Here is a 19,586-nt window from a genome sequence, read left to right on the forward strand (position 1 = left end):
CTAAGCCATGTTTTGGCTTAGTGTTATGTGTGACCTGGGCCTGACCGTTGCCATGATTAACAGCAAAACCCTACAGCGCAATCCTATATATGTCTACTTAGCAGTAACCCACTAAGTTTAGGACTGTACTGTAAAGAAGAATTTGGGCACTACTTAGCTTGGAGCCCAAAGACCGAGCTCCATTCACAAACTCAGTTTACATGAGCAAATCTAGTCCAACATCCTGTGTCCCACAGCGCCAATCAGGTATTTCCAGGAACCCCCAAGCAGCACATGAAGGCAACCCTCTTCTCCTGCTGTTGCTCCTCAGGAACTGCCATTCACAATTCTAAACTGCCTCTAAACATGGAGGTTCTATTATTCATCATGCATAATAGCCGTTTATGAATACGTTTATGAATTTGCCTAATCCACTTTTAAAGCCATTCAGCCGTTTCATGTGGCAGTGAATTCCAGGCTAGTAAGCACCTCTTTTCGTTTGTTCCAATCTATTGGGAATCAAAGCTAACATGCCTAGCAGCCGGCATGCAAATAAATTAATTTTAAAAATCAGTGATATTTTTTTTAAAAAAGATAAGGCAAGAGACGAAGGGAAGTCATTGATATTTTAAGGATGTAAAAATGAGTAAATTGTAAAACAGAAAATATAAAAAGTGTCTGTATATATAATAATAATAATAATAATAATAATAATAATAATAATAATAATAATAATAATAATAAAGTTTTCGCGGCCCATTGCCATGGAAATGCGGTTTACACGGTTTTGGGGCGCACCAACCGACTGTTGTGCCTTTAACAAAGATGGCCATCTCGGCTTCGCTTGGGCTTCTCGATGACAAACCGGAAGTGGTTTCGTGGACTCCTTCCTTTTTCCCCCCCGGAAGTGATTCAGCTTTCTTTCGCGTCTCCGAGATGGACGTCGGAGAGAGGCAGGAGCCGTCGTAACTTTCGGGAATGGTGAGGCATTGTCGGGACAACCTTCTCTAAAACCTCGGAGGTGGACCACCGTTAAGCTGGGGAAACATTTGCCACAGTCGGTTGAGGGCGAAAACGGCAGGGCTGAGGGTGGAAAGCGCATGCGCAACAGCGGACGAGGAGGGAGGGTGGCAGCGCTGCGCAGGCGCGCGACGCCTGCGTTTCTCCCCTCGCGTCGGGTTCGAGCGAGATTCAGAGCGAAACCCCCGCAAGCCTGCGCAGATTGAGTAGCTTCTGCCCGCGCTTCCCCACCCCCTCCCACCGATCGAAACCTGCGTTGCCATACGATCGGAATTTCCCGGACGCATAAACTCGGGAACCGCTCAGAAACGTCCAAGTTCTTCGAGATTTTGTAAAGCTCAACAACTTTTGCGTCTGGATTTTCACTTTTTGAAATATGGCAACTCTATCATGATTTAATTAACTGTCCATGCCCTTGAGTGGAACTTTGAATTTTTGTCTCCCCGGCTCAGATTTGTCACACTAGCTGCTACACCACAGAATAAGAGTTGGAAGGGACCACAAGGGTCATCTAGTCCAACCTCCTTCAGTGCAAGAATCTTTTGCCCAATGTGGGACTCCAACCCACAACCCTGAGATTAAGAGCCCCGGCTGAGCTGTCCCAGCTGTAAACAACACAACCCTTTTAAAACTTAAAAATACAGTTGCCATATTTCAAAAAGTGAAAATCCAGAGACAAAAGTTGTGTGCTTTTTTATTTAATGGAATTCTACAAAATTTACACTTCCGGCATGGGCTGCCATTTGTCTGGATTTTCCTGGAGATTTCAGTGATTTCCACCTGTACACTGTTTACGACGACCATCTATGCCTGGGGAATTCCAGATGTATGGCAGCTCTATAAATGTTTGGGCATGCCATAAACTGAGTGGATGTGTAGCAACTACCAGCCCCAGATAGACGCTTTTGGGGGGCAAAGAGTGGGTGCTTGCTGTGCAGCTCCAGACGGCCTGGACTGAATCTAGTTCTCTGGTGCTAGTTCAGTTGCAGGAGCCCCCAGGCTCAGTTCCCAGTTAAAGGGGTCAGGCAGGGGATGATGTGAAAAGCCACATCGACAAGAAAGTCCTGCTGGATCAGACCAAAGGCCTCCCTAGTCTCAAGCTCTGGTTTGCCCCAACCGCCAGCCTGTTTTTAGAATTCTAGAAGGTGGTGCTGGGAGACGACTGCTCAGCCCCGCAGCATTTGCTCTTAGTTATGTGGCTGCTGGATTTTGCAACAGTTGAAGCTTCCAAATCGTCTTCAAGGGCAGCCCCACATAGGTAAAGGTAAAGGGACCCCTGACCATTAGGTCCAGTCGTGACCGACTCTGGGGTTGCGGCACTCATCCCGCTTTATTGGCCGAGGGAGCCGGCGTACAGCTTCTGGGTCCTGTGGCCAGCATGACTAAGCTGCTTCTGGAGAACCAGAGCAGCGCACGGAAACGCCGTTTACCTTCCTGCCAGATCAGTACCTATTTATTTACTTGCACTTTGACGTGCTTTCAAACTGCTAGGTGGGCAGGAGCAGGGACCGGTAGCAATGGGAGCTCATCCCGTCACAGGGATTCGAACCGCCGACCTTCTGATCGGCACGTCCTAGGCTCTGTGGTTTAACCCACAGCGCCACCCATGTCCCTTCAAAGGCAGCCCCACGTAGAGCATGTTAAATAATCATCCTTTTGTGTATCCTGAATGTTCCAGCATTCAGCTTCCTTGGATCGCCCCAAATGTTAGTACTGTATTAACATTGTGACAATAGATTTGTGGAAGCCATTTCCATGGAAGGTGTTCTCTGTATAATAATAAAAAGTGGCTGAGGACATTTCCTTAGAAGCAAGTTTCTCAGATGGTACATTTCCAGGTAAATGTATTTAGGAATACAGTGGTACCGCGGGTTAAGAACTTAATTCGTTCTGGAGGTCCATTCTTAACCTGAAACTGTTCTTAACCTGAGATACCACTTTAGCTAATGGGGCCTCCTGCTGCCACCGCGTGATTTCTGTTCTCATCCTGGAGCAAAGTTCTTAACCCAAGGTACTTTTTCTGGGTTAGCGGAGTCTGTAACCTGAAGCGTCTGTAACCTGAGGTACCACTGTACACAAACAAAGGGTTCTTGTGGAGCACAACCAAACTCAGTTGATTTCTGAATGCCTAGGGCTGCCAGGTTATGGGTGAATCAATAGACAAATCTGTGAATGAGTGCTGGGGGGGGGGGGGGAGAGACCTTATTGCTTATCCTCTGCAGCATCCAGTATTTGCCACATGGTTCAAATTAGCCCAGCATGGTATTAAAACATAGCAGTAGTGCAGCCAGTGATTTTGTTTCTTTTTCTGTCGCAGACGTGTTGTATTCCAGACTGATGGCGTCGGGCACAGCGAGCCGCTCTGAAGACGAAGAGTCTCTGGCAGGGCAAAAAAGGAGCTCCTCACAAGTGTCTGGTGCCATTCCAAAACGGCGCAGTTCTTCCAGGTACCATCTGGGTTGGTTTGGGGAGGCAATATTGGGCAGTGGTTTTCAACCTTGGGGTGCCTTGAATGATATTCAGGGCAATATTGGCCTTTGTCCCTCCATCCCTCCCTCCCTCTCGTGTCTCTGCCTCCCAAAGGCTTGCACGGCTGTTTGTTGCAGCAGCCCTGGCTACTAGCTCCCTGGGCGAATGGTGCCTCTGGGGCTGGCCAAGGGGTGCTGGTTGCCAGGAGCTGAGGTGGACAGAGTAAGCAAGCAAGTGGGCAAGGAAGCCTAGCCAGCCAGTCCTTGCTGTTGGGAATGGACGGACAAGTGGGAGCCTAGGCATGTTGGCCTTTCTTGCGCTTACAGTGTGCAATGCTTGCCTGGGAGCTGGGTGCCCAGCTCCAAAGGGGAGTCTTTCCACCATGCAGGACTGGCGGTGCCCGCTGCTGCCATTGCTGCCTCCCAATGTAAGGTGCTGGCCTCACATTCACCTTTGGCCAGTCTCCCTCAGGCTGCTAAGGCTGGTGGCATCCTCTTCCCAGGCCCGTGGGGCAGCGTGAGAAGACACCTCTCTTTGGGGCAGAGTGGGTGGGTCAGAGATCAGGGACAGCAGCAGCAGCTACCCAGAGGACTTCCAAGGAGAGAAGAGAAGGCTGGGGGAACATTGCACAAGGGGGCATGTTTGAAAAAGGGTGAGAGGCTGCAGCTCTGCAGGCAAGGGGTGACGTTACTGGGCTCCTGAGCCCCACAGGGGTGCCGCAGAAAGAATGTAGTTGGTCAAGGGAGCCACGGACTCAAAAAGGTTGAAAACCTCTGAGCTAGGGAAAAGGAGGACACCTGTGCCTGAGCTTGGAGACTGGAGCAGCTGAGTAGAATAGAGATCATTGTGGGTTGGCTATGGTTTCCCCCCCTGAAATCCAGGTGCTAAAGGGTAGATAAATAGTCTGGCTCCTTTTTTGGCTAGGGGTTTCTACTGTTCTGAAGATAACTGGGAAATTCACCTGTGGGACCATAGCATAAAACCCTAAAAGCTTCTCCTGGCCCCATATCTGTGGGTTTTTTTAAATAGTTGTTTTTATTAAAGTATTTTCATAGTTAACAAGGGTACATACAATGTCTTTGTTTTCAATTCATTGAGTCCTCTCTACAGGTCTGTTACGTTTGGTGTGAGACTCTGCTGTTATAGACATTATGAGGTTGCGGGGTGAGAAAGAAGTGGGCGTGAGATTTTTCTTTTGCTTAGTGCATGTGCAGAGTTTTTTGTCTCAGCATTGCGAGGATAGGTTCTTTTATCTGTTTGTTTGATTTTGTTGGCAGTGTGGGAGCTTGGAGAGCCTGTAGCATGATTCGGTGCATTTAGTTGCTTGAAGTGAGTTTTCTTTGTGACGGAGAGGGGCTGTTGCGTCAAGTTAGCTATATCAATTTGTATTCTATAGGGGGCGGGGCGCTATGTTGTTTTGTTGAGATGTGTATGTGATAAAGGGAGGAACATACTGGGCTGAAGCAATCCTCTTTTGCTGGTCCCTCTGCTAGTTTCAGTTTGTTGGTTAGCTTTTCTAGTGTGGCCCTGTGTCTGTTGAGGGATGGCTTCTGAAGTGGAGAGCCTTTTCTTAGTCGTGGACAGTTTAGAACCCTGACTTCCAAATCACACAGGGAGTTTCCACAGGTGGAAAAGGTTCTCAAGCTATGCCTCAACATACGAGAAGCTAGGAGGAGCGGTGCTGCCTGCAGCCCCTTTGTATTCATCTTATTCGCAAAGGGCTCATATTAATACAGTCATACCTTGGGTTACAGGCGCTTCAGGTTCTGTTTTTTCAGGTTATAGACCGCCAAAACCCAGAAGTACCGGAATGGGTTACTTCCGGGTTTTGGCAGTTGCACATGCGCAGAAGCACCAAATCGCAACCCACACGTGTGCAGATGCGACACTGCGGGTTGTGAACGTGCACCCAGCACAGATCACGTTTGCAACCCGAGCGTCCACTGTAACTGCAAGTGTGGTCCTGGTGGGTTCAGAACCAAATATGCCCCATTCAGAGTTGTGACTTGGCACCTTATTCATTTCCCCTTGTGGTCCAGGCTTTTACCATTTTTGTTTGATTTCTTACGTGCCCTACGCACAATACAATATTAAAGTCAGTTTAAAACAAATGCAGGCAACGGAATGGATTGCTCTCTGCTACAAGGCGCATTTCCACCTGGCCTAGGGGCTGGGGCCCAGACTCACCTCAAACAGCTAAAAAAGGCTCCTGGGAGGCCAGAGGGACATTGCTGGAACAACTCTTGGCTAAAATGTTTTATAATGGTTTAAATGGTTCTAACTTTTGTTCCTCTGTTTTGTTTTTGTTGGGTTGGTTAAATGTTTACTTGGGGTTGATGCTTATTTTAATTTGGGTATAACTGTAAACTTTATTATTATTATTACTAGTATTCTTATTATTACTACTGCTATTACAATTAGTATGATTAGTTTCTACTGATTTATTGGTTTATAGTCTGTATAAGATACTCTGCTTTTTTATGTTTGATGATTGATTAGGTTTTTATATATGCTGTAAGCCGCTCAGAGTGGCTGGGGAAATCCAGCTAGATGGGCGGGATTTAAATGTTGTTGTTGCTGTTCTTCTTCCTCTTCCTCTTCCCCTTCTTCTTCTTCACTGGACTTGTAAACAAAGTCCTTTAAGTGGGGAAACCCCCATTCATTCTGAATCCCTTTGTGGACTTCAGCCTTCAGGAAGTTCCATTGACAACCCATATTCATATTGTTTGTAGCAGTGCTGATGAGGCCATTGGTGGAGGTAACTTGCTGCAATATAATACAGAATTTCCTCATTCTAGGTTCATCAAGCGGAAGAAGTTTGATGATGAGCTGGTAGAGAGCAGCCTTGCCAAATCATCCAGCCGGGCCAAGGGTCCCAGTGGGGTGGAGCCAGGGCGCTGTTCTGGCAGTGAACCCTCTTCCAGTGAGAAGAAGAAGGTGAGTTGGGTGACATATACCTCCCTTGATAAGAGCCACCATAGCAGATCTGTGGCCACATTATTCAAATTTAATGCTTTTGAAATCCTTGCAAATGTTTGCATCTCAGTGCTCTCCAGTGCTGTTGCGGGTGCACCTTAAGTAACCTTGTGATGCAATTTGTCCGTGGCCACAGCTCTCTGCTACATTTTGGCTTTGTTGTGTTGCTGTGCCTGTTGTAGTCTGTATGCCAACCTCTGCTTCCGCAGGTGTCCAAATCTGTCTCTGCACCTGTCACTCCAAGCCCAGCTCCAAACCCCAGCCTCACCAAGCGGATGAAGAAGAGCAAGCAGCCCTTGCAGGTCAACAAGGATTTGGGCCGCTGGAAACCCACGGATGATTTGTTGCTGATCAACGCTGTGCTTCAGGTAGTAGAACAGGGTTAAGACATATAGATAAATGCAGATATAGGGATGCCAGGCGTTCTTAAAATCAAGATCCACAGTGGATCAGGAAGAGTATTTGAGTTCAAGAAACTCATAGTGACTGAAGTGAGGCTCCCAGGTAGTCTTCCATGTGCAGATGTTAATATAATGACATCTGTTATGCCCTGAGCCCATTCTCTGTTTCCATATTGGCCTGGGTATGTTCCTGGGGCCTTGCGTTCCCACATTTTCTGATGAGCTGCTGCCAGGTCGTGTAGACAGTAGTGAGCTAGATGGACCATATAAGGCAGCTTCATATATATTCTTGTGTGTCCTAATTCCATGCATTTTCAACATTGCTCAGTAATTACCGTATTTTTTGCTCTATAGGACACACTTTTTCCCCTCCAAAAATTAAGGGAAATATGTGTGCGTCCTATGGAGTGAATGCAGGCTCCTTGGCTTGAACGATAGCAACACAAAGCCTCCGAAGCGCAGAGGGAGCGCTCCGGAGGCCTCGCATTGCTTTCGCTGAAGCCTGAAGCCTTTGGAGCGCAGTGCAAGTTCCCGCTGCGCTCCGCAGGCTTCAGGTTCCTTTTGCTGAAGCCGGGAGAGCAAGTCTCTCCTGGCTTCAGCAGAGAGGGAGAGCTGCACAGCGCCCCTTCAGCCAAGCGGGAGGAAGGGGCTCCGTTTCTCTTGCCACTTCCCTGAAGGGGCGCTGAGCAGAGAGGGGGATATTTTTTTTTCTTGTTCTCCCCCTCTAAAACAAGGTGCGTCCTATGGTCAGGGGCGTCCTATAGAGCGAAAAATACGGTACCTGTCAGGACTGCCGCTAGGTCCCAGCTCACAGAGGACCAACGCCCAGTGGATATTATATACAAAAGTCTTTATTGAAGTTTAGTTTCCATTTCCAAGCTCTGGGCGCGCAGCCCCACGTCTTAACGCTAGACCGGCTAAGTCCCCTCTGACTCACTGCTCCACCCACACCAGTTTAAGATTCTAGCCCGGCTCCACCTCTTGCGCTGCTCTTTCCTGCGTTGGGTCCTTCTGCCCTCTGGGGTTCCCTCCTTCCTGGACTCCTCTGACGCGGAGCCTCCTGAGTCTTGCCCCTCCCTCCAGCGGGCTTTAGGACCTGGCTCCCTTCCCGGGCTCCCCGCTGTGCCGCGCTCCTGTACATTTGAACTTGGCGCGCGCGCCCAGCCGGTGACTTTCCTTCTGACCGTTTCCCCGCTTCCTGATGTGGGTGTTGCCAAACCTGACTCCTCTCCTCCCTCTGGTGGTGAGGACACTGGTCCCGACTCCTGGGACTCCCCCTCCCCACTGCGCTCTGGTGGAGACGCTGGCCCTGATCTCCAGCTGCTGTTCAGGGACTCCCCGCTGGCCCCTCCCTCTTGAGGTTTCTCCCTTGGAATCTCCCTTGCTCTGGCCACCGGCGCTCCCTTCTGTGAGTCCTCCGATTCGCTAGAGAGGCTTGTGGAATAACTCTGGCCACTGTCACTGCCTGCGCCCCCCTCGTACTCCTCCTCCTCACTCTCCATTTGCTCCCCCTCCTGTGTCTCTCCTTCTGAACCCCTGACAGTACCTTTTTGTTTATTTTATTTATTTATTGAATTTATATACTGCCCTTTTAAATCTCCATCTTACCCAATAGGGTTCTTAATGAATCATCCCTCTAGGGCAGTGATGGCCAAACTTGGCCCTCCAGCTGTTTTGGGACTACAATTCCCATCATCCCCGACCGCTGGTCCTGTTAGCTAGAGATAGTGGGAGTTGTAGTCCAAAAACAGCTGGAGGGCCGTGTTGGCCATCACTGCTCTAGGGAATAGACAGGGTGAAACGGAACAATCAAGTGCCTTATGACCCTCGACAGCCTCACTCCTGCCCCTCATAAATTTATCCTAGTGGTTTGAAATGTCTTAACTTGTAATGCCAATAAAGGTATTTGTATTGTATTGTACTGCCGTATACCTGGAGGTCTCAGGGCGGTTCACAGAAAAGATCACAATATAAAAAAAGAAAATAAGAACAATAACCCTCTTATTTCATCCTCCAGTGTGTTCTGTTTGAGCACAAAGTAGTTGAAGCCAATTTCTACCTTTTTCAAAACAATATGCTTGCCCTAGGCTGGAGCATGGTTGTCCACAGAGAGTTGGGCATCTCTCTGTGAGCGACTGTGATTCGTATGGCCAGGCTTCACAGACATCTGTTACATGCAAGGAAGAGTCATTACAGTCATACCTCGGGTTACAGACGTTTCGGGTTGCGTACCGTGCCAAACCTGGAAGTACCGGAACGGTTACTTCCGGGTTTCGGTGCATGCGCAGAAGCACCAAATCGCAACCTGCACGTTGTGGGTTGCGAACACTGTGGGTTGCGCACTTGCCTCCCGCACGGATCACGTTCGCAACCCAAGCGTCCACTGTATTCCCAAGAGTAATTTCTCTGTCTCTTCCTCTCTGAAGACCAATGACTTGACCTCTGTGCACCTGGGAGTGAAGTTCAGCTGCCGTTTTAATCTGCGGGAGATCCAGGAGAGGTGGTACGCTCTGCTCTATGATCCCGTAATTTCCAAGTAAGTTTTCTCCTCCACGTTTCTCAGAGTGGGAGGTATGGGGATTGATCCTATCAAAGGGGTGTCTTGTCTCCCAAGGACAAAGTGCATCTATGGACCATCTCCATTTGAGGACTAGGACTAGATCAGCTTGTGATGGGAGGGAAGACAATCCGTTAAACCGGGGGAGGAACATGGTTTTCACCTAGCTCCGAAAGTTTTCATAAATGCTCTTACTTGCAAGTAAATTCTTTTGAAATGAAGGGGACTTGCCTTTCAAGTTAGTTTTCGGAATGGAAGGCTCTGTGTATGGGCAAGGAAGTTCCTTTAATGTCCTTTCCATTTTGTTCTTCAGCCCTACAGAGTAGGAGGAAGGATGCAATATTCTCGATTTAGTCTCCTTTAAAAATAAAATCAAGCTTCTTGATGAGATGGCACTGAAAGATGGAATCTCAGCACTGTTTGTTTCCAAACAGCTGCTGAGGGCAGAGCTGGTTTCACTGGGAAGCGTTTGTTCCCTGCTTCCTCAGTGCCTGAATGTGAATTGCCCCTTTGGCATATCCAAACCTCACCTAAGAAGGCAATTTTGTTTGGGGTTAAGGCATTTATGAGGCTTATTGGAAGTTTTAAGTGTGTTTACCCCTAAAAAGAGTGGGTTTTAATTGCACAAATGAGACTCCCTATGGGTCCATCTTGGCATTTGTGAGGATAGAAAACCAACTACACACCCCTGTTTATGTTTTCCTTTTCTTTTTTACGTTCTATATTTTCTTGGGTGAATGCCACTGGCTGCTGTTTGGTGTGGGGCGACTGATCCCTTTTTCTTCTCTTTTCCCCTCCCTCCACCAGGCTGTCTTGCCAGGCCATGCGGCAGCTGCATCCGGAAGCCATAGCCTCTATGCAGAGTAAAGTGCTCTTCAGCAAAGCAGAGGAGCAGCTACTAAGCAAAGTGGGATCGGTAAGCATCAAGAACGGGCTACTTAGCTGCAGCCCCGGTTACCTTAGAGCAGGGGTCAGCAACTTTTTCAGCAGGAGGCCAGTCCACTGTCCCTCAGGCCTTGTGGGGGGCCGGACTATATGGGGGGGGGAATGAACAAATTCCTATGCCCCACAAATAACCCAGAGATGCATTTTAAATAAAAGCACACGTTCTACTCATGTAAAAACAAGCTGATTCCCGCACTATCTGCAGGCCGGATTCAGAAGGCAATTGGGCCAGCTCTGGCCCCCGGGCCTTAGTTTGCCTACCCATGCCTTCAAGCAGCAGTTCTCAACTTGTGGGTCCCCAGATGTTGTTGGACTACAACTCCCATCATCCCTGAGCTCGGGCCTTGCTAGCTAGGGGTGATGGGAGTTGTAGTTCAACAACATCTGGGGACCCACAGGTTGAGAAAGGCTGCCTTAGAGGAAAGCAAGGCAGGATTCAGAGTAGCTACTTTTCTCCCTGATGATTTTTGGTAGAGTTTTGCCCTGCCCTGTATAGCAAGTGGCTTGCTTGATATAACAGCCACCCTGGCATTTACAACCCTTTTCTTCTTTATGCGTGTAAATATTTGTGTGTGTGTGTGATTGTAATATCTTGTATACTAATAGCACGCTCCATTTCTAAGCGTTGTCCTTCTGTACCCAAAATGACACCACTTCCTCATGAAAGAAGGTTATCAACAGGTTGGGGGAAAACCCTGAGGTTTGCAGAAATGGTCGTAATCATTAGAAAAATGAGCCTGAAGAGAGGGAGATAACCAGAAATGAGGGTGCAGAATGCCCTGTCTCTGTAACTGGGGTGGGGGATGCGGCAAAAAGACCAAGAGACGAAGGATAATGGAACAGTTTCTCAAAGGGCATTCACTGGCTAAGCAGGAAGCCTGAACAGAAACATTCCACACAGCAACAAATTCTTGAAGGCCTCCCTTGTATAATTTTGAGGTGATTGAATGGCTACACAAAGTTTGTGGCCTGTAAATTTCATTCTCGTCTTTCTAGAAAACATAACAGTTCTCCCCCTCCCCTCTAATTTTTATTAGATTTTCTGTTTTACAATTTTAAAGTACTCATTTTTACATCCTTAACGTATCAGTGACTTACTTTCTTCTCTTTCCATGGTTCATTTTACATATCATAGTTTTACAAAAACTATACCATTCAGTATTCAATTATTATATCTATCAAAACTTATTTACACTATTGAATTTATCTTAATGCTGCCAACATTTTCAGCTGTACACAGTTATTTCCCATATATTCAATAAACGTTTTCCAGTCTTCTCTAAACATATGTTCTCTTGCTCTATATGTTAAGTCTGCAAGCTGCGCGTATTCTTGACAGTTGACTTTTAACTTGATGGGCTTAACTAGAGTTAAAATCTCTATTCGTGGAAAACTAATGTGAGAAGCAGCCTTTGGCGGAGGTTCTTTTCTTCCTGCTTGAACCTCCTTTCTCTTATTCCTAGACCAGCCAACCCACCCTGGACACCTTCCAGGATCTTCTGCACAAGCACCCCGAGGTTTTCTACCCTTCCCGCACTGCCAAGGTCCTGCAGACGCATTGGCAACTCATGAAGCAGTACTACCTCTTGGATGATCAAACAGGTATGGCCAGCTAATCCGTTGCCAGGTAAAGTTTGGAACCTGCGGCTTGTGCCAGGATTCTGAACCGTCCTTTGCCCTCTCTGGTCTCTTCCAGTGCAGCCACTGCCCAAAGGGGACCAGGTGCTCAACTTCTCCGATGCCGAAGACATGATAGATGACAGCAAACTAAAGTAAGTGAAAGGGGTGTGGCTAAGGCCAGCTGCGTTCCCTCTCTTCATTAGAAACACTTCCATCAGTATTCCTGGCCTACGTTTGTCTGGCTTAGTGGCTCGAGAACCTTTGGTTCCAGCCTGGACATATGTTAGGCTAAGGGTTAGTTAAACTCACATCCAGTCCACACTTGAATAGGAATCTATCTTCATTTTTTTATTTATAACGTGAACGCAATTTGAATAGCGGCAGCTAGACTGGTGACTGGGAGCGGCCACTGAGACCATATAACACCGGTCCTGAAAGACCTACACTGGCTCCCAGTATGTTTCCGAGCACAATTCAAAGTGTTGGTGCTGACCTTTAAAACCTTAAACGGCTTCGGCCCAGTATACCTGAAGGAGCATCTCCACTCCCATCGTTCAGCCCAGACTGGAGGTCCAGCTCCAAAGGCCTTCTGGCGGTTCCCTCACTGCAGGAAGTGAGGTTGCAGGGAATCAGGCAGAGGGCCTTCTCGGTAGTGGCACCCTCCCTGTGGAACGCCCTCATTTCAGATGTCAAGGAAATAAACAACTATCTGACTTTTAGAATATGAAGAAGTGTTCATGCAACTCAGAACAAACTTAGTTGATCTCTAAGGTGCTACTGGGCAATTTTTTTAAAATATATTTTGAATTTTAGAAGACATCTGAAGGCAGTCCTGTATCAGGAAGTTTTTAATGTGTCATGTTTTATTGTGTTTTTAATGTTCTGTTGGGAGCCGCCCAGAGTGGCTGGGGAAACCCAGCCAGATGGGCGGGGTATAAATTATTATTATAGCAAACAACTTGTTAATGCACATGATCAGTTGGAGGGGGTCGGATCTGCCTGAGATTAAATTGCCGGCCCTTGAGGCTGCAACACAAAGTGACCAAGAAGAAGGCCAGAGAGAGGGGTTTTCCCTCTAAATGAGTTGGTCTAAACCGGATTAGGTAGATGTTCAATGTGGGAACAATTAGTTGATGCATTCTAACTGATCCTAAGGCTTGATCAGATCGACACTGGGAAAACGAAAGCATTTCTAGATAGGGAGACTAGGGGGCAATATAACATATAACACGGTGCCCAGTTGGCACACATCATCCTTAAAGCTTAAAATCCGAGACAAGTCTCTGCTGCTGTCATTGTCCAGATGAGGACACAGTGTGACTTAATGCCTGAGGCCACCCATTTGAGAGAGCAGATGTGGGGCCTTTCAGACCTGGGGTAAAACTAGTTAATAAGTAGAGTCCATGGTGAGTTTTGTTTCTCCTCATTTTTCATCCAGCAGTCTGGCTCCTGCTGTGCTGCAGTTTTGAGCATTACTGTGCTTCTCTCAACATGAACATGGTAGAGCCCTAATCCAGCGAACACAAGCTAGTGTTTTTTGAGAAAATATATATATTATCTGTGGCCCAGGCACTGGAGTTGTGATCAGTTACCAATTCAAGATGTAACATCTCCCTCTCCCTCTCCCTCTCCCTCTCCCTCCCTCCTCTCTTCTTTAGGGATGTCCGAGACGAGGTGTTGGAGCATGGTGAGTTGGGTGCTGTTTGTTGCAAGAGGTGGAGCAAAAATAACACTCTTCAAATGACTCTGTCTCCATAAAACTGCGTGATTCTGGCTGGTGTATCCCTGTGAGCCAGTTCTTGGGCGAAACTGAAAAAAGACTCTGATCTGTAAAATCGGAATCACTTATAATATGTGTTAGAATCCTGATTGGGCAGCTATGGGCAGGTAGCAGGACTGAGCCTCACGTATTCTATATGTAAAGAAACCGCCCCTTTATTGTGGAGGCCAGCATTCTCAACATGTGTTGGGAACGGATGCTTGCAGAGAGAGGACCTAAGCTTTCTCCTCCCCCCGCCTCCTCAGTCTTGCCTTAATAGTCGCAGGCCGGATCTACACTCGTGGTTTATAACAGTAAAAAACATGTTAAAAGCACCAGAGGGCGCTGCAGTGCAGCGAGCCGCCAGCAAAGAGAAACTGCATTAAGCATTATAGAATGTTAAATCTGAAAACGTTTAGAAGAACAATGTAGGTCCAACCCTAGACAGAAGCAAGCTTTACCTGCAGTGAAATAATTTATCCAGCCCCAAGACCACTTCTCTCTCTTTTTCTCTCTCCTGGCTTTTCATGATTAATTATTTAAAATTACAGTGGTGCCTCACAAGACGAAATTAATCCGTTCCGTGAGGCTCTTCGTATAGCGGTTTTTTCGTCTTGCGAAGCAAGCCCATTGACAGTTTAGCAGATTAGCGCTATTAGCGGTTTAGCGGCTTTTAGCGGAGCAGCTGATAAGCGGCTTATCAGCGGATCAGCTGATAAGCAGTTTAGCGGCTTAGGAAAAGGGGGGAAAAAGGGGAAAAAACCCGCAGGAACTCGCAAGACATTTCGTCTTGCGAAGCAAGCCCATAGGGAAATTCGTTTTGCGAAGCGCCTCCAAAACGGAAAACCCTTTCGTCTAGCGGGTTTTCCGTCTTGCGAGGCGTTCGTCTTGCGGGGCACCACTGTACTTTCGTTTTTCTTTCAAATATCTGTTCCTCATGCTTGCGAATTTTCTCCACGCAGAACTGACAGTGGCAGACCGGAGACAGAAGCGTGAAATCCGGCAACTGGAGCAAGAGCTCCACAAGTGGCAGGTGCTGGTGGACAGCATAACAGGTGAGAGAAGAGCCACACCATGTCTCTTCTCGCGGGTGAGAAACCCCGTCTCCTAGTGTTGCGGCACCTGTTCCCCCGGGACTTCCAGCTAATACTAGGCAAGCGTGTTTGTTTATTGCTTTTGACGTCTGCTAAGAGCAGCTTCGTGGAGGCAACCCAATCCAGACAACGTAATGTTATTATGTGCATTTGTTTTTGTTAAAGCTTTTTTTGCCTCCAGTTTCATAGTTTTATTTATATACTGCTTTATTCTAATAAACCTCAACACAGTTTACAATTTTGTATTCAATAATAATAATAATATTGCCTACTGTTTTTAAAGTCTGCTGTTACTGCTATTTTTGAGCAAATACTTCATAGAGGTTGATTTTTTTATTCAGTAATATATAAATTTTCATTGAATAAACATGGAACGCCCTCCCATCAGATGTCAAGGAAATAAACTTCTGTCTGACTTTTAGAAGATGTCTGAAAGCAGCCCTGTACAAGGGAGGGTTTTTTAGCATTTGATATTTCATATTTTGTTGGAAGCTGTCCAGAGTGGCTGGCAAATAAACAACAACAATAACTACTATTACTATTAAATAAAGGGCTCCTTTGGTGAGAGTCCTGGAGACACAACCCACCTTTCCTTGCCCAGCATGCTTCGGTTACAACGGCCTTCCAGTGGCCATGTCTGTCTAATCCTTCCTTTTCTTTCTCCCAGGAATGAGTTCCCCTGATTTTGATAACCAAACATTGGCTGTGCTGCGTGGAAGAATGGTGCGTTATCTCATGCGCTCCCGGGAGGTGAGTCCAGTCTGTCGTTTGGCTGCTTAGATTGAGACAGTGCAGAGCTTTTTCAAGCTAGGATTGCATCAGAGAGAGCAAGTTGCATATAGTTCTGTCAGTAATGGAGCCAGAACAGAACAGAACATCAGTGTCTGGCACTAATTTTAAAACGTGGGTGGGTGGCACTGTGGTCTAAACCACTGAGCCTCTTGGGCTTGCCGATCGGAAGGTTGGGGGTTCGAATCCCTGCAACAGAGTGAGCTCCTGTTGCTGTTAGTTTCTGTTTTGCTACTGAGCAGCTGCTTGGAGTCACAGAAAGGGGGAGGATGGTTTCGATACATCAACCTCTGCTGTCCCAGCTCCTGCCAACCTAGCAGTTTGAAAGCTCGCCAGCGCAAGTAGATAAATAGGTACCGCTGCGGTGGGAAGGTAAATGGTGTTTCTGTGCGCTTTGGTTTGTGTCACGGTTTTACGTTGTGCCAGAAGCAGTTTAGTCATGCTGGCTGCATGACCTGGAAAGCTGTCTGTGGACAAACGCTGGCTCCCTCGGCCTGAAAATGAGATGAGCGCCACAACCCCATAGTCACCTTTGACTGGACTTAACCGTCCAGGGGTCCTTTACCTTTTACCAATATATATATAAATTTGTAGCCTCTACAGAATTCCCAACTATATTTCCAAGCCAAAAATAACAGTTGTAGGAGTGTGTGTGTGTGTGTGTGTGTGTGTGTGTGTGTGTGTATTTACATTCAAGAGTTGGAGAACTCCTTTTCACAAGTCAGAAGTATCTTCAGTATGATTCTACTTCTAAGGAGTTCTATTTTCCTCTTCTGCTACGGTGCAACTTTATCTGGAATCTGCCTCCCAAGAGATTGCAGGCTTTTGCTAACAGCAACTTCAATATCCATGTCAAAATGCAATGCTCAAATTCAGCTGGTTGAAGCCAAATAGGAAAACGCAGTGAGCCAGATTCACTTAATGAAGCCCACACAGGAACTTCGGCTAGCACAATGGGGCTTCCACTGCTCATCCCTAAATTGGTTCCGAGGGGGTCAGGAGAACCCCCATAACAGCACGCAAAGGGAGGAGGGGGGGGTTGTTCCGTTTGGCAAGGAAGGTAAAATGCTTGCGCTGATGGAACGATTGCCATAGCTGTGTCGATTTGGCTAATTAATTTTGATGGCTGTGGATTGCAATTTCCTCGGAGCAAAATGCTGGTCCCCTTGACACACCATGAACGCTTCTGTTTGTTTCCTCTTCCAGATCACACTTGGCAGAGCCACCAAAGACAATCAGATTGATGTGGATCTAGCGCTCGAGGGGCCAGCCTGGAAAATATCCCGCAAGCAAGGTGCTTGAGATTGGGCTACCGCCTTTGAGTTGCTCAGGGAGAAGGGCTTTGTAGGACAAGGGGTGTGAAATTGCGGTAGGATGGAGAGGGAAGGCAGCCCTTTGAATGCCTGCATAGGGCTGATAAGTTACGCCTCCGTGTTTAATTTCTCTTCATGGTTCCTGATGTGAATGCCATGTGATATCAAGGTGCCTTTGGGTGTTTTGCTGTGTCAGAAATTGCAGGCGAGGCAGTTGCTGTTCCTTGCCCTAAATCAGGAATTGGTAACTGAAGGCCACATGAGGACTTCCAAGACATTGGATGGAAATCTGTGGACTTTTTAACTATACCTGAAGGAGCGTCTCCACCCCCATCATTCTGCCCAGACACTGAGGTCCAGCTCCGAGGGCCTTCTGGCGGTTCCCTCACTGCGAGATGTGAGGTTGCAGGGAACCAGGCAGAGGGCCTTCTCAGTGGTGGCACCCAACCTGTGGAATGCCCTCCCATCAGATGTCAAGGAAGTAAACAACTATAGTCATACCTTGGGCTACAGGCGCTTCAGGTTGTGCATTTTCGGGTTGCGCACCGCACCGAACCCAGAAGTACCGGAACGGGTTACTTCCGAGTTTTGGCACTCGCGCATGCGCAGAACCACCAAATCACAACTCGCGTGTGCGCAGACGCGGCGCTGCGGGTTGCGAACACTGCGGGTTGTGAATGTGCCTCCTGCACAGATCACGTTCACAACCCAAGTGTCCATTGTATCCGACTTATAGAAGACATCTGAAGGCATCCCTGTTTAGGGAAGTTTTTTATGTTTGATATTTTATTGTGTTTTTAATATTCTGTTGGGAGCCAGCCAGAGTGGCTGGGGAAACCCAGCCAGATGGGTGGGGTATAAATAATAAATTATTATTCTAGCAAACAACTTGTAAATGCAGATGATCAGGTAGAAGGGGGTTGGATCTGCCTGAGATTAAATTGCTGTCCCTTGAGGCTGCAACACAAAGTGACATAATAGAATAGAATAGAATAGAATAGAATAGAATAGAATAGAATAGAATAGAATAGAATAGAATATATAAGATAATTAATATAATATTGGTGTTTAAAAATGCCCACTTAGGAAAGTCCAAATTCAGTGACATTTCCCAGTTTGCACATTTTAAAATAGCCTTGGAAAAATTGACCTGAGCTGCTCACTTTTGAGAGCCAAAATTTCCAATAAGGATATTGCAGATTCAGGGTCTCTAACCTGCTACAAAACACACAGTTTCAATTACCCTTGACTTACGAGGCATTCTCTGCAAGCAGTTGTGGCCGATTTCCTTCCTTCTGCTTGGAAAGTCTAACTTCTCATCTCTCCATGGGCGCACACACAGGTGTCATCAAACTGAAGAACAATGGCGACTTTTTCCTGGCAAACGAAGGCCGGCGGCCCATTTATGTGGATGGGCGCCCAGTGCTTTGTGGCAGCAAATGGAAGCTCAGCAACAACTCAGTGGTGGAGGTGAGCTGTTGGAGGTGGGCAGGGCGGAGGGCTGTGCTGCTTTATGGTGATAGGTTTCACAGTCTTCTTGGTTGATGGTTCCATAACAAGATGATGCCAGTATCCAGACCAGCTGAGCCCAGCCCTAAATCCATGGGATGCTAGACTCCTTTGCCTGCATCCAGCTGTTGTGAATTTTGATTCCGCACAGAACCAGCAAACATAATAAAATAAAAAGTGCTGGGGTGTAGTTTCTTCAGCTGCTGTCAGCCAAGAGCCTGGTCTGGAAGGTAGACCACTTCCTTGAGGTTGGTTTATTACCTGTCCAGAGAGCCTCCAGTTTGGGAAGACATCGTTTCTTGCAGCAGCCAATTTGGCCTCTCAGTGAGGTGGGCTAGGCTATAAAACACAGCTTTCCAAAGTGTGTGTTGTGGCACATCAGCGTGTCGGCTGCTAGAAAAACTGAATTCCTTGGGCCATGAAATGATGCACGTCTATCACCAACACGACAAGTTTTGAAAGCTCTGCTGTAAAAGATGCAGGGCTTTCACTTCTTCCCTTCCACCCCCCACCGCACCCAGACTGACAGCCCTTCTCTTTCCCCCTAGATCGCAAGCTTGCGCTTTGTCTTCCTCATCAACCAAGACCTGATTGCGCTTATTAAGGCAGAGGCTGCCAAAATTGCCCAGCCCTGAGGCTTGGATCAAACCCAAGGCTCCATTGGACCTGTGTGTGGCTGCCCACCCCCTGCCCCGGACTCCTTTTGCCAGCAGGGACCACCATGCTTAATGATGAAGATGCAGCTTCATGGAGCCTGCCCTCCCTTAGGCTAGGACTGAAACTTCCTGGGGGCCTTTTCTTTTGCGGAGGAGGAGGAGGACGAGCTCTGCGGATCTATGTAAAAGAAAGGTATGAGCCAGGCCTTAAACCAGCACCTTGTTTGGGTGTTCTTGGCTGTGTGGGGCATTTGCTGGCGAGGGTTGTGCGGCTGTTGCGCTCAATACTCTTTGGGACGGAGTGACGAAAACCACCATGGAGGATTAAGGGCCGTGGAGTAAGCGTCAAACGAGCTAATAAATAGTTGCAAATCTCACTACTCTGTGTTGTGCTAGTGACCTGCTTCTTTGTACACAACCATCTTTTCAGCTCTCGCCAAACAGATTCTCAAATTTGGGGCGGAGGGAGGAACATGTTTTTGAAGCAGTCATGCAATGA

At 47.4% G+C, this 19,586-nt stretch overlaps 1 protein-coding gene across 1 annotated transcript; it reads left to right on the forward strand.

Moving 5' to 3' along the window:
* Nucleotides 1-813: 813 nt before the first annotated feature.
* On the forward strand, nucleotides 814-19,464 carry MCRS1 (microspherule protein 1). The gene is made up of 14 exons (XM_083727661.1): nucleotides 814-960; nucleotides 3,317-3,446; nucleotides 6,267-6,405; nucleotides 6,654-6,812; nucleotides 9,272-9,381; nucleotides 10,210-10,318; nucleotides 11,811-11,949; nucleotides 12,044-12,119; nucleotides 13,626-13,654; nucleotides 14,689-14,781; nucleotides 15,488-15,570; nucleotides 16,816-16,903; nucleotides 18,265-18,392; nucleotides 18,980-19,464. Exons 2-14 carry the CDS (start codon nucleotides 3,337-3,339, stop codon nucleotides 19,064-19,066), a joined length of 1,350 nt encoding a protein of 449 aa, XP_083583787.1. The 5' UTR covers nucleotides 814-960; nucleotides 3,317-3,336; the 3' UTR covers nucleotides 19,067-19,464.
* Nucleotides 19,465-19,586: the final 122 nt, after the last annotated feature.

Source organism: Podarcis gaigeae, assembly GCF_964106915.1.
Source record: "Podarcis gaigeae genome assembly, chromosome: 2".
NCBI lineage: Eukaryota > Metazoa > Chordata > Lepidosauria > Squamata > Lacertidae > Podarcis > Podarcis gaigeae.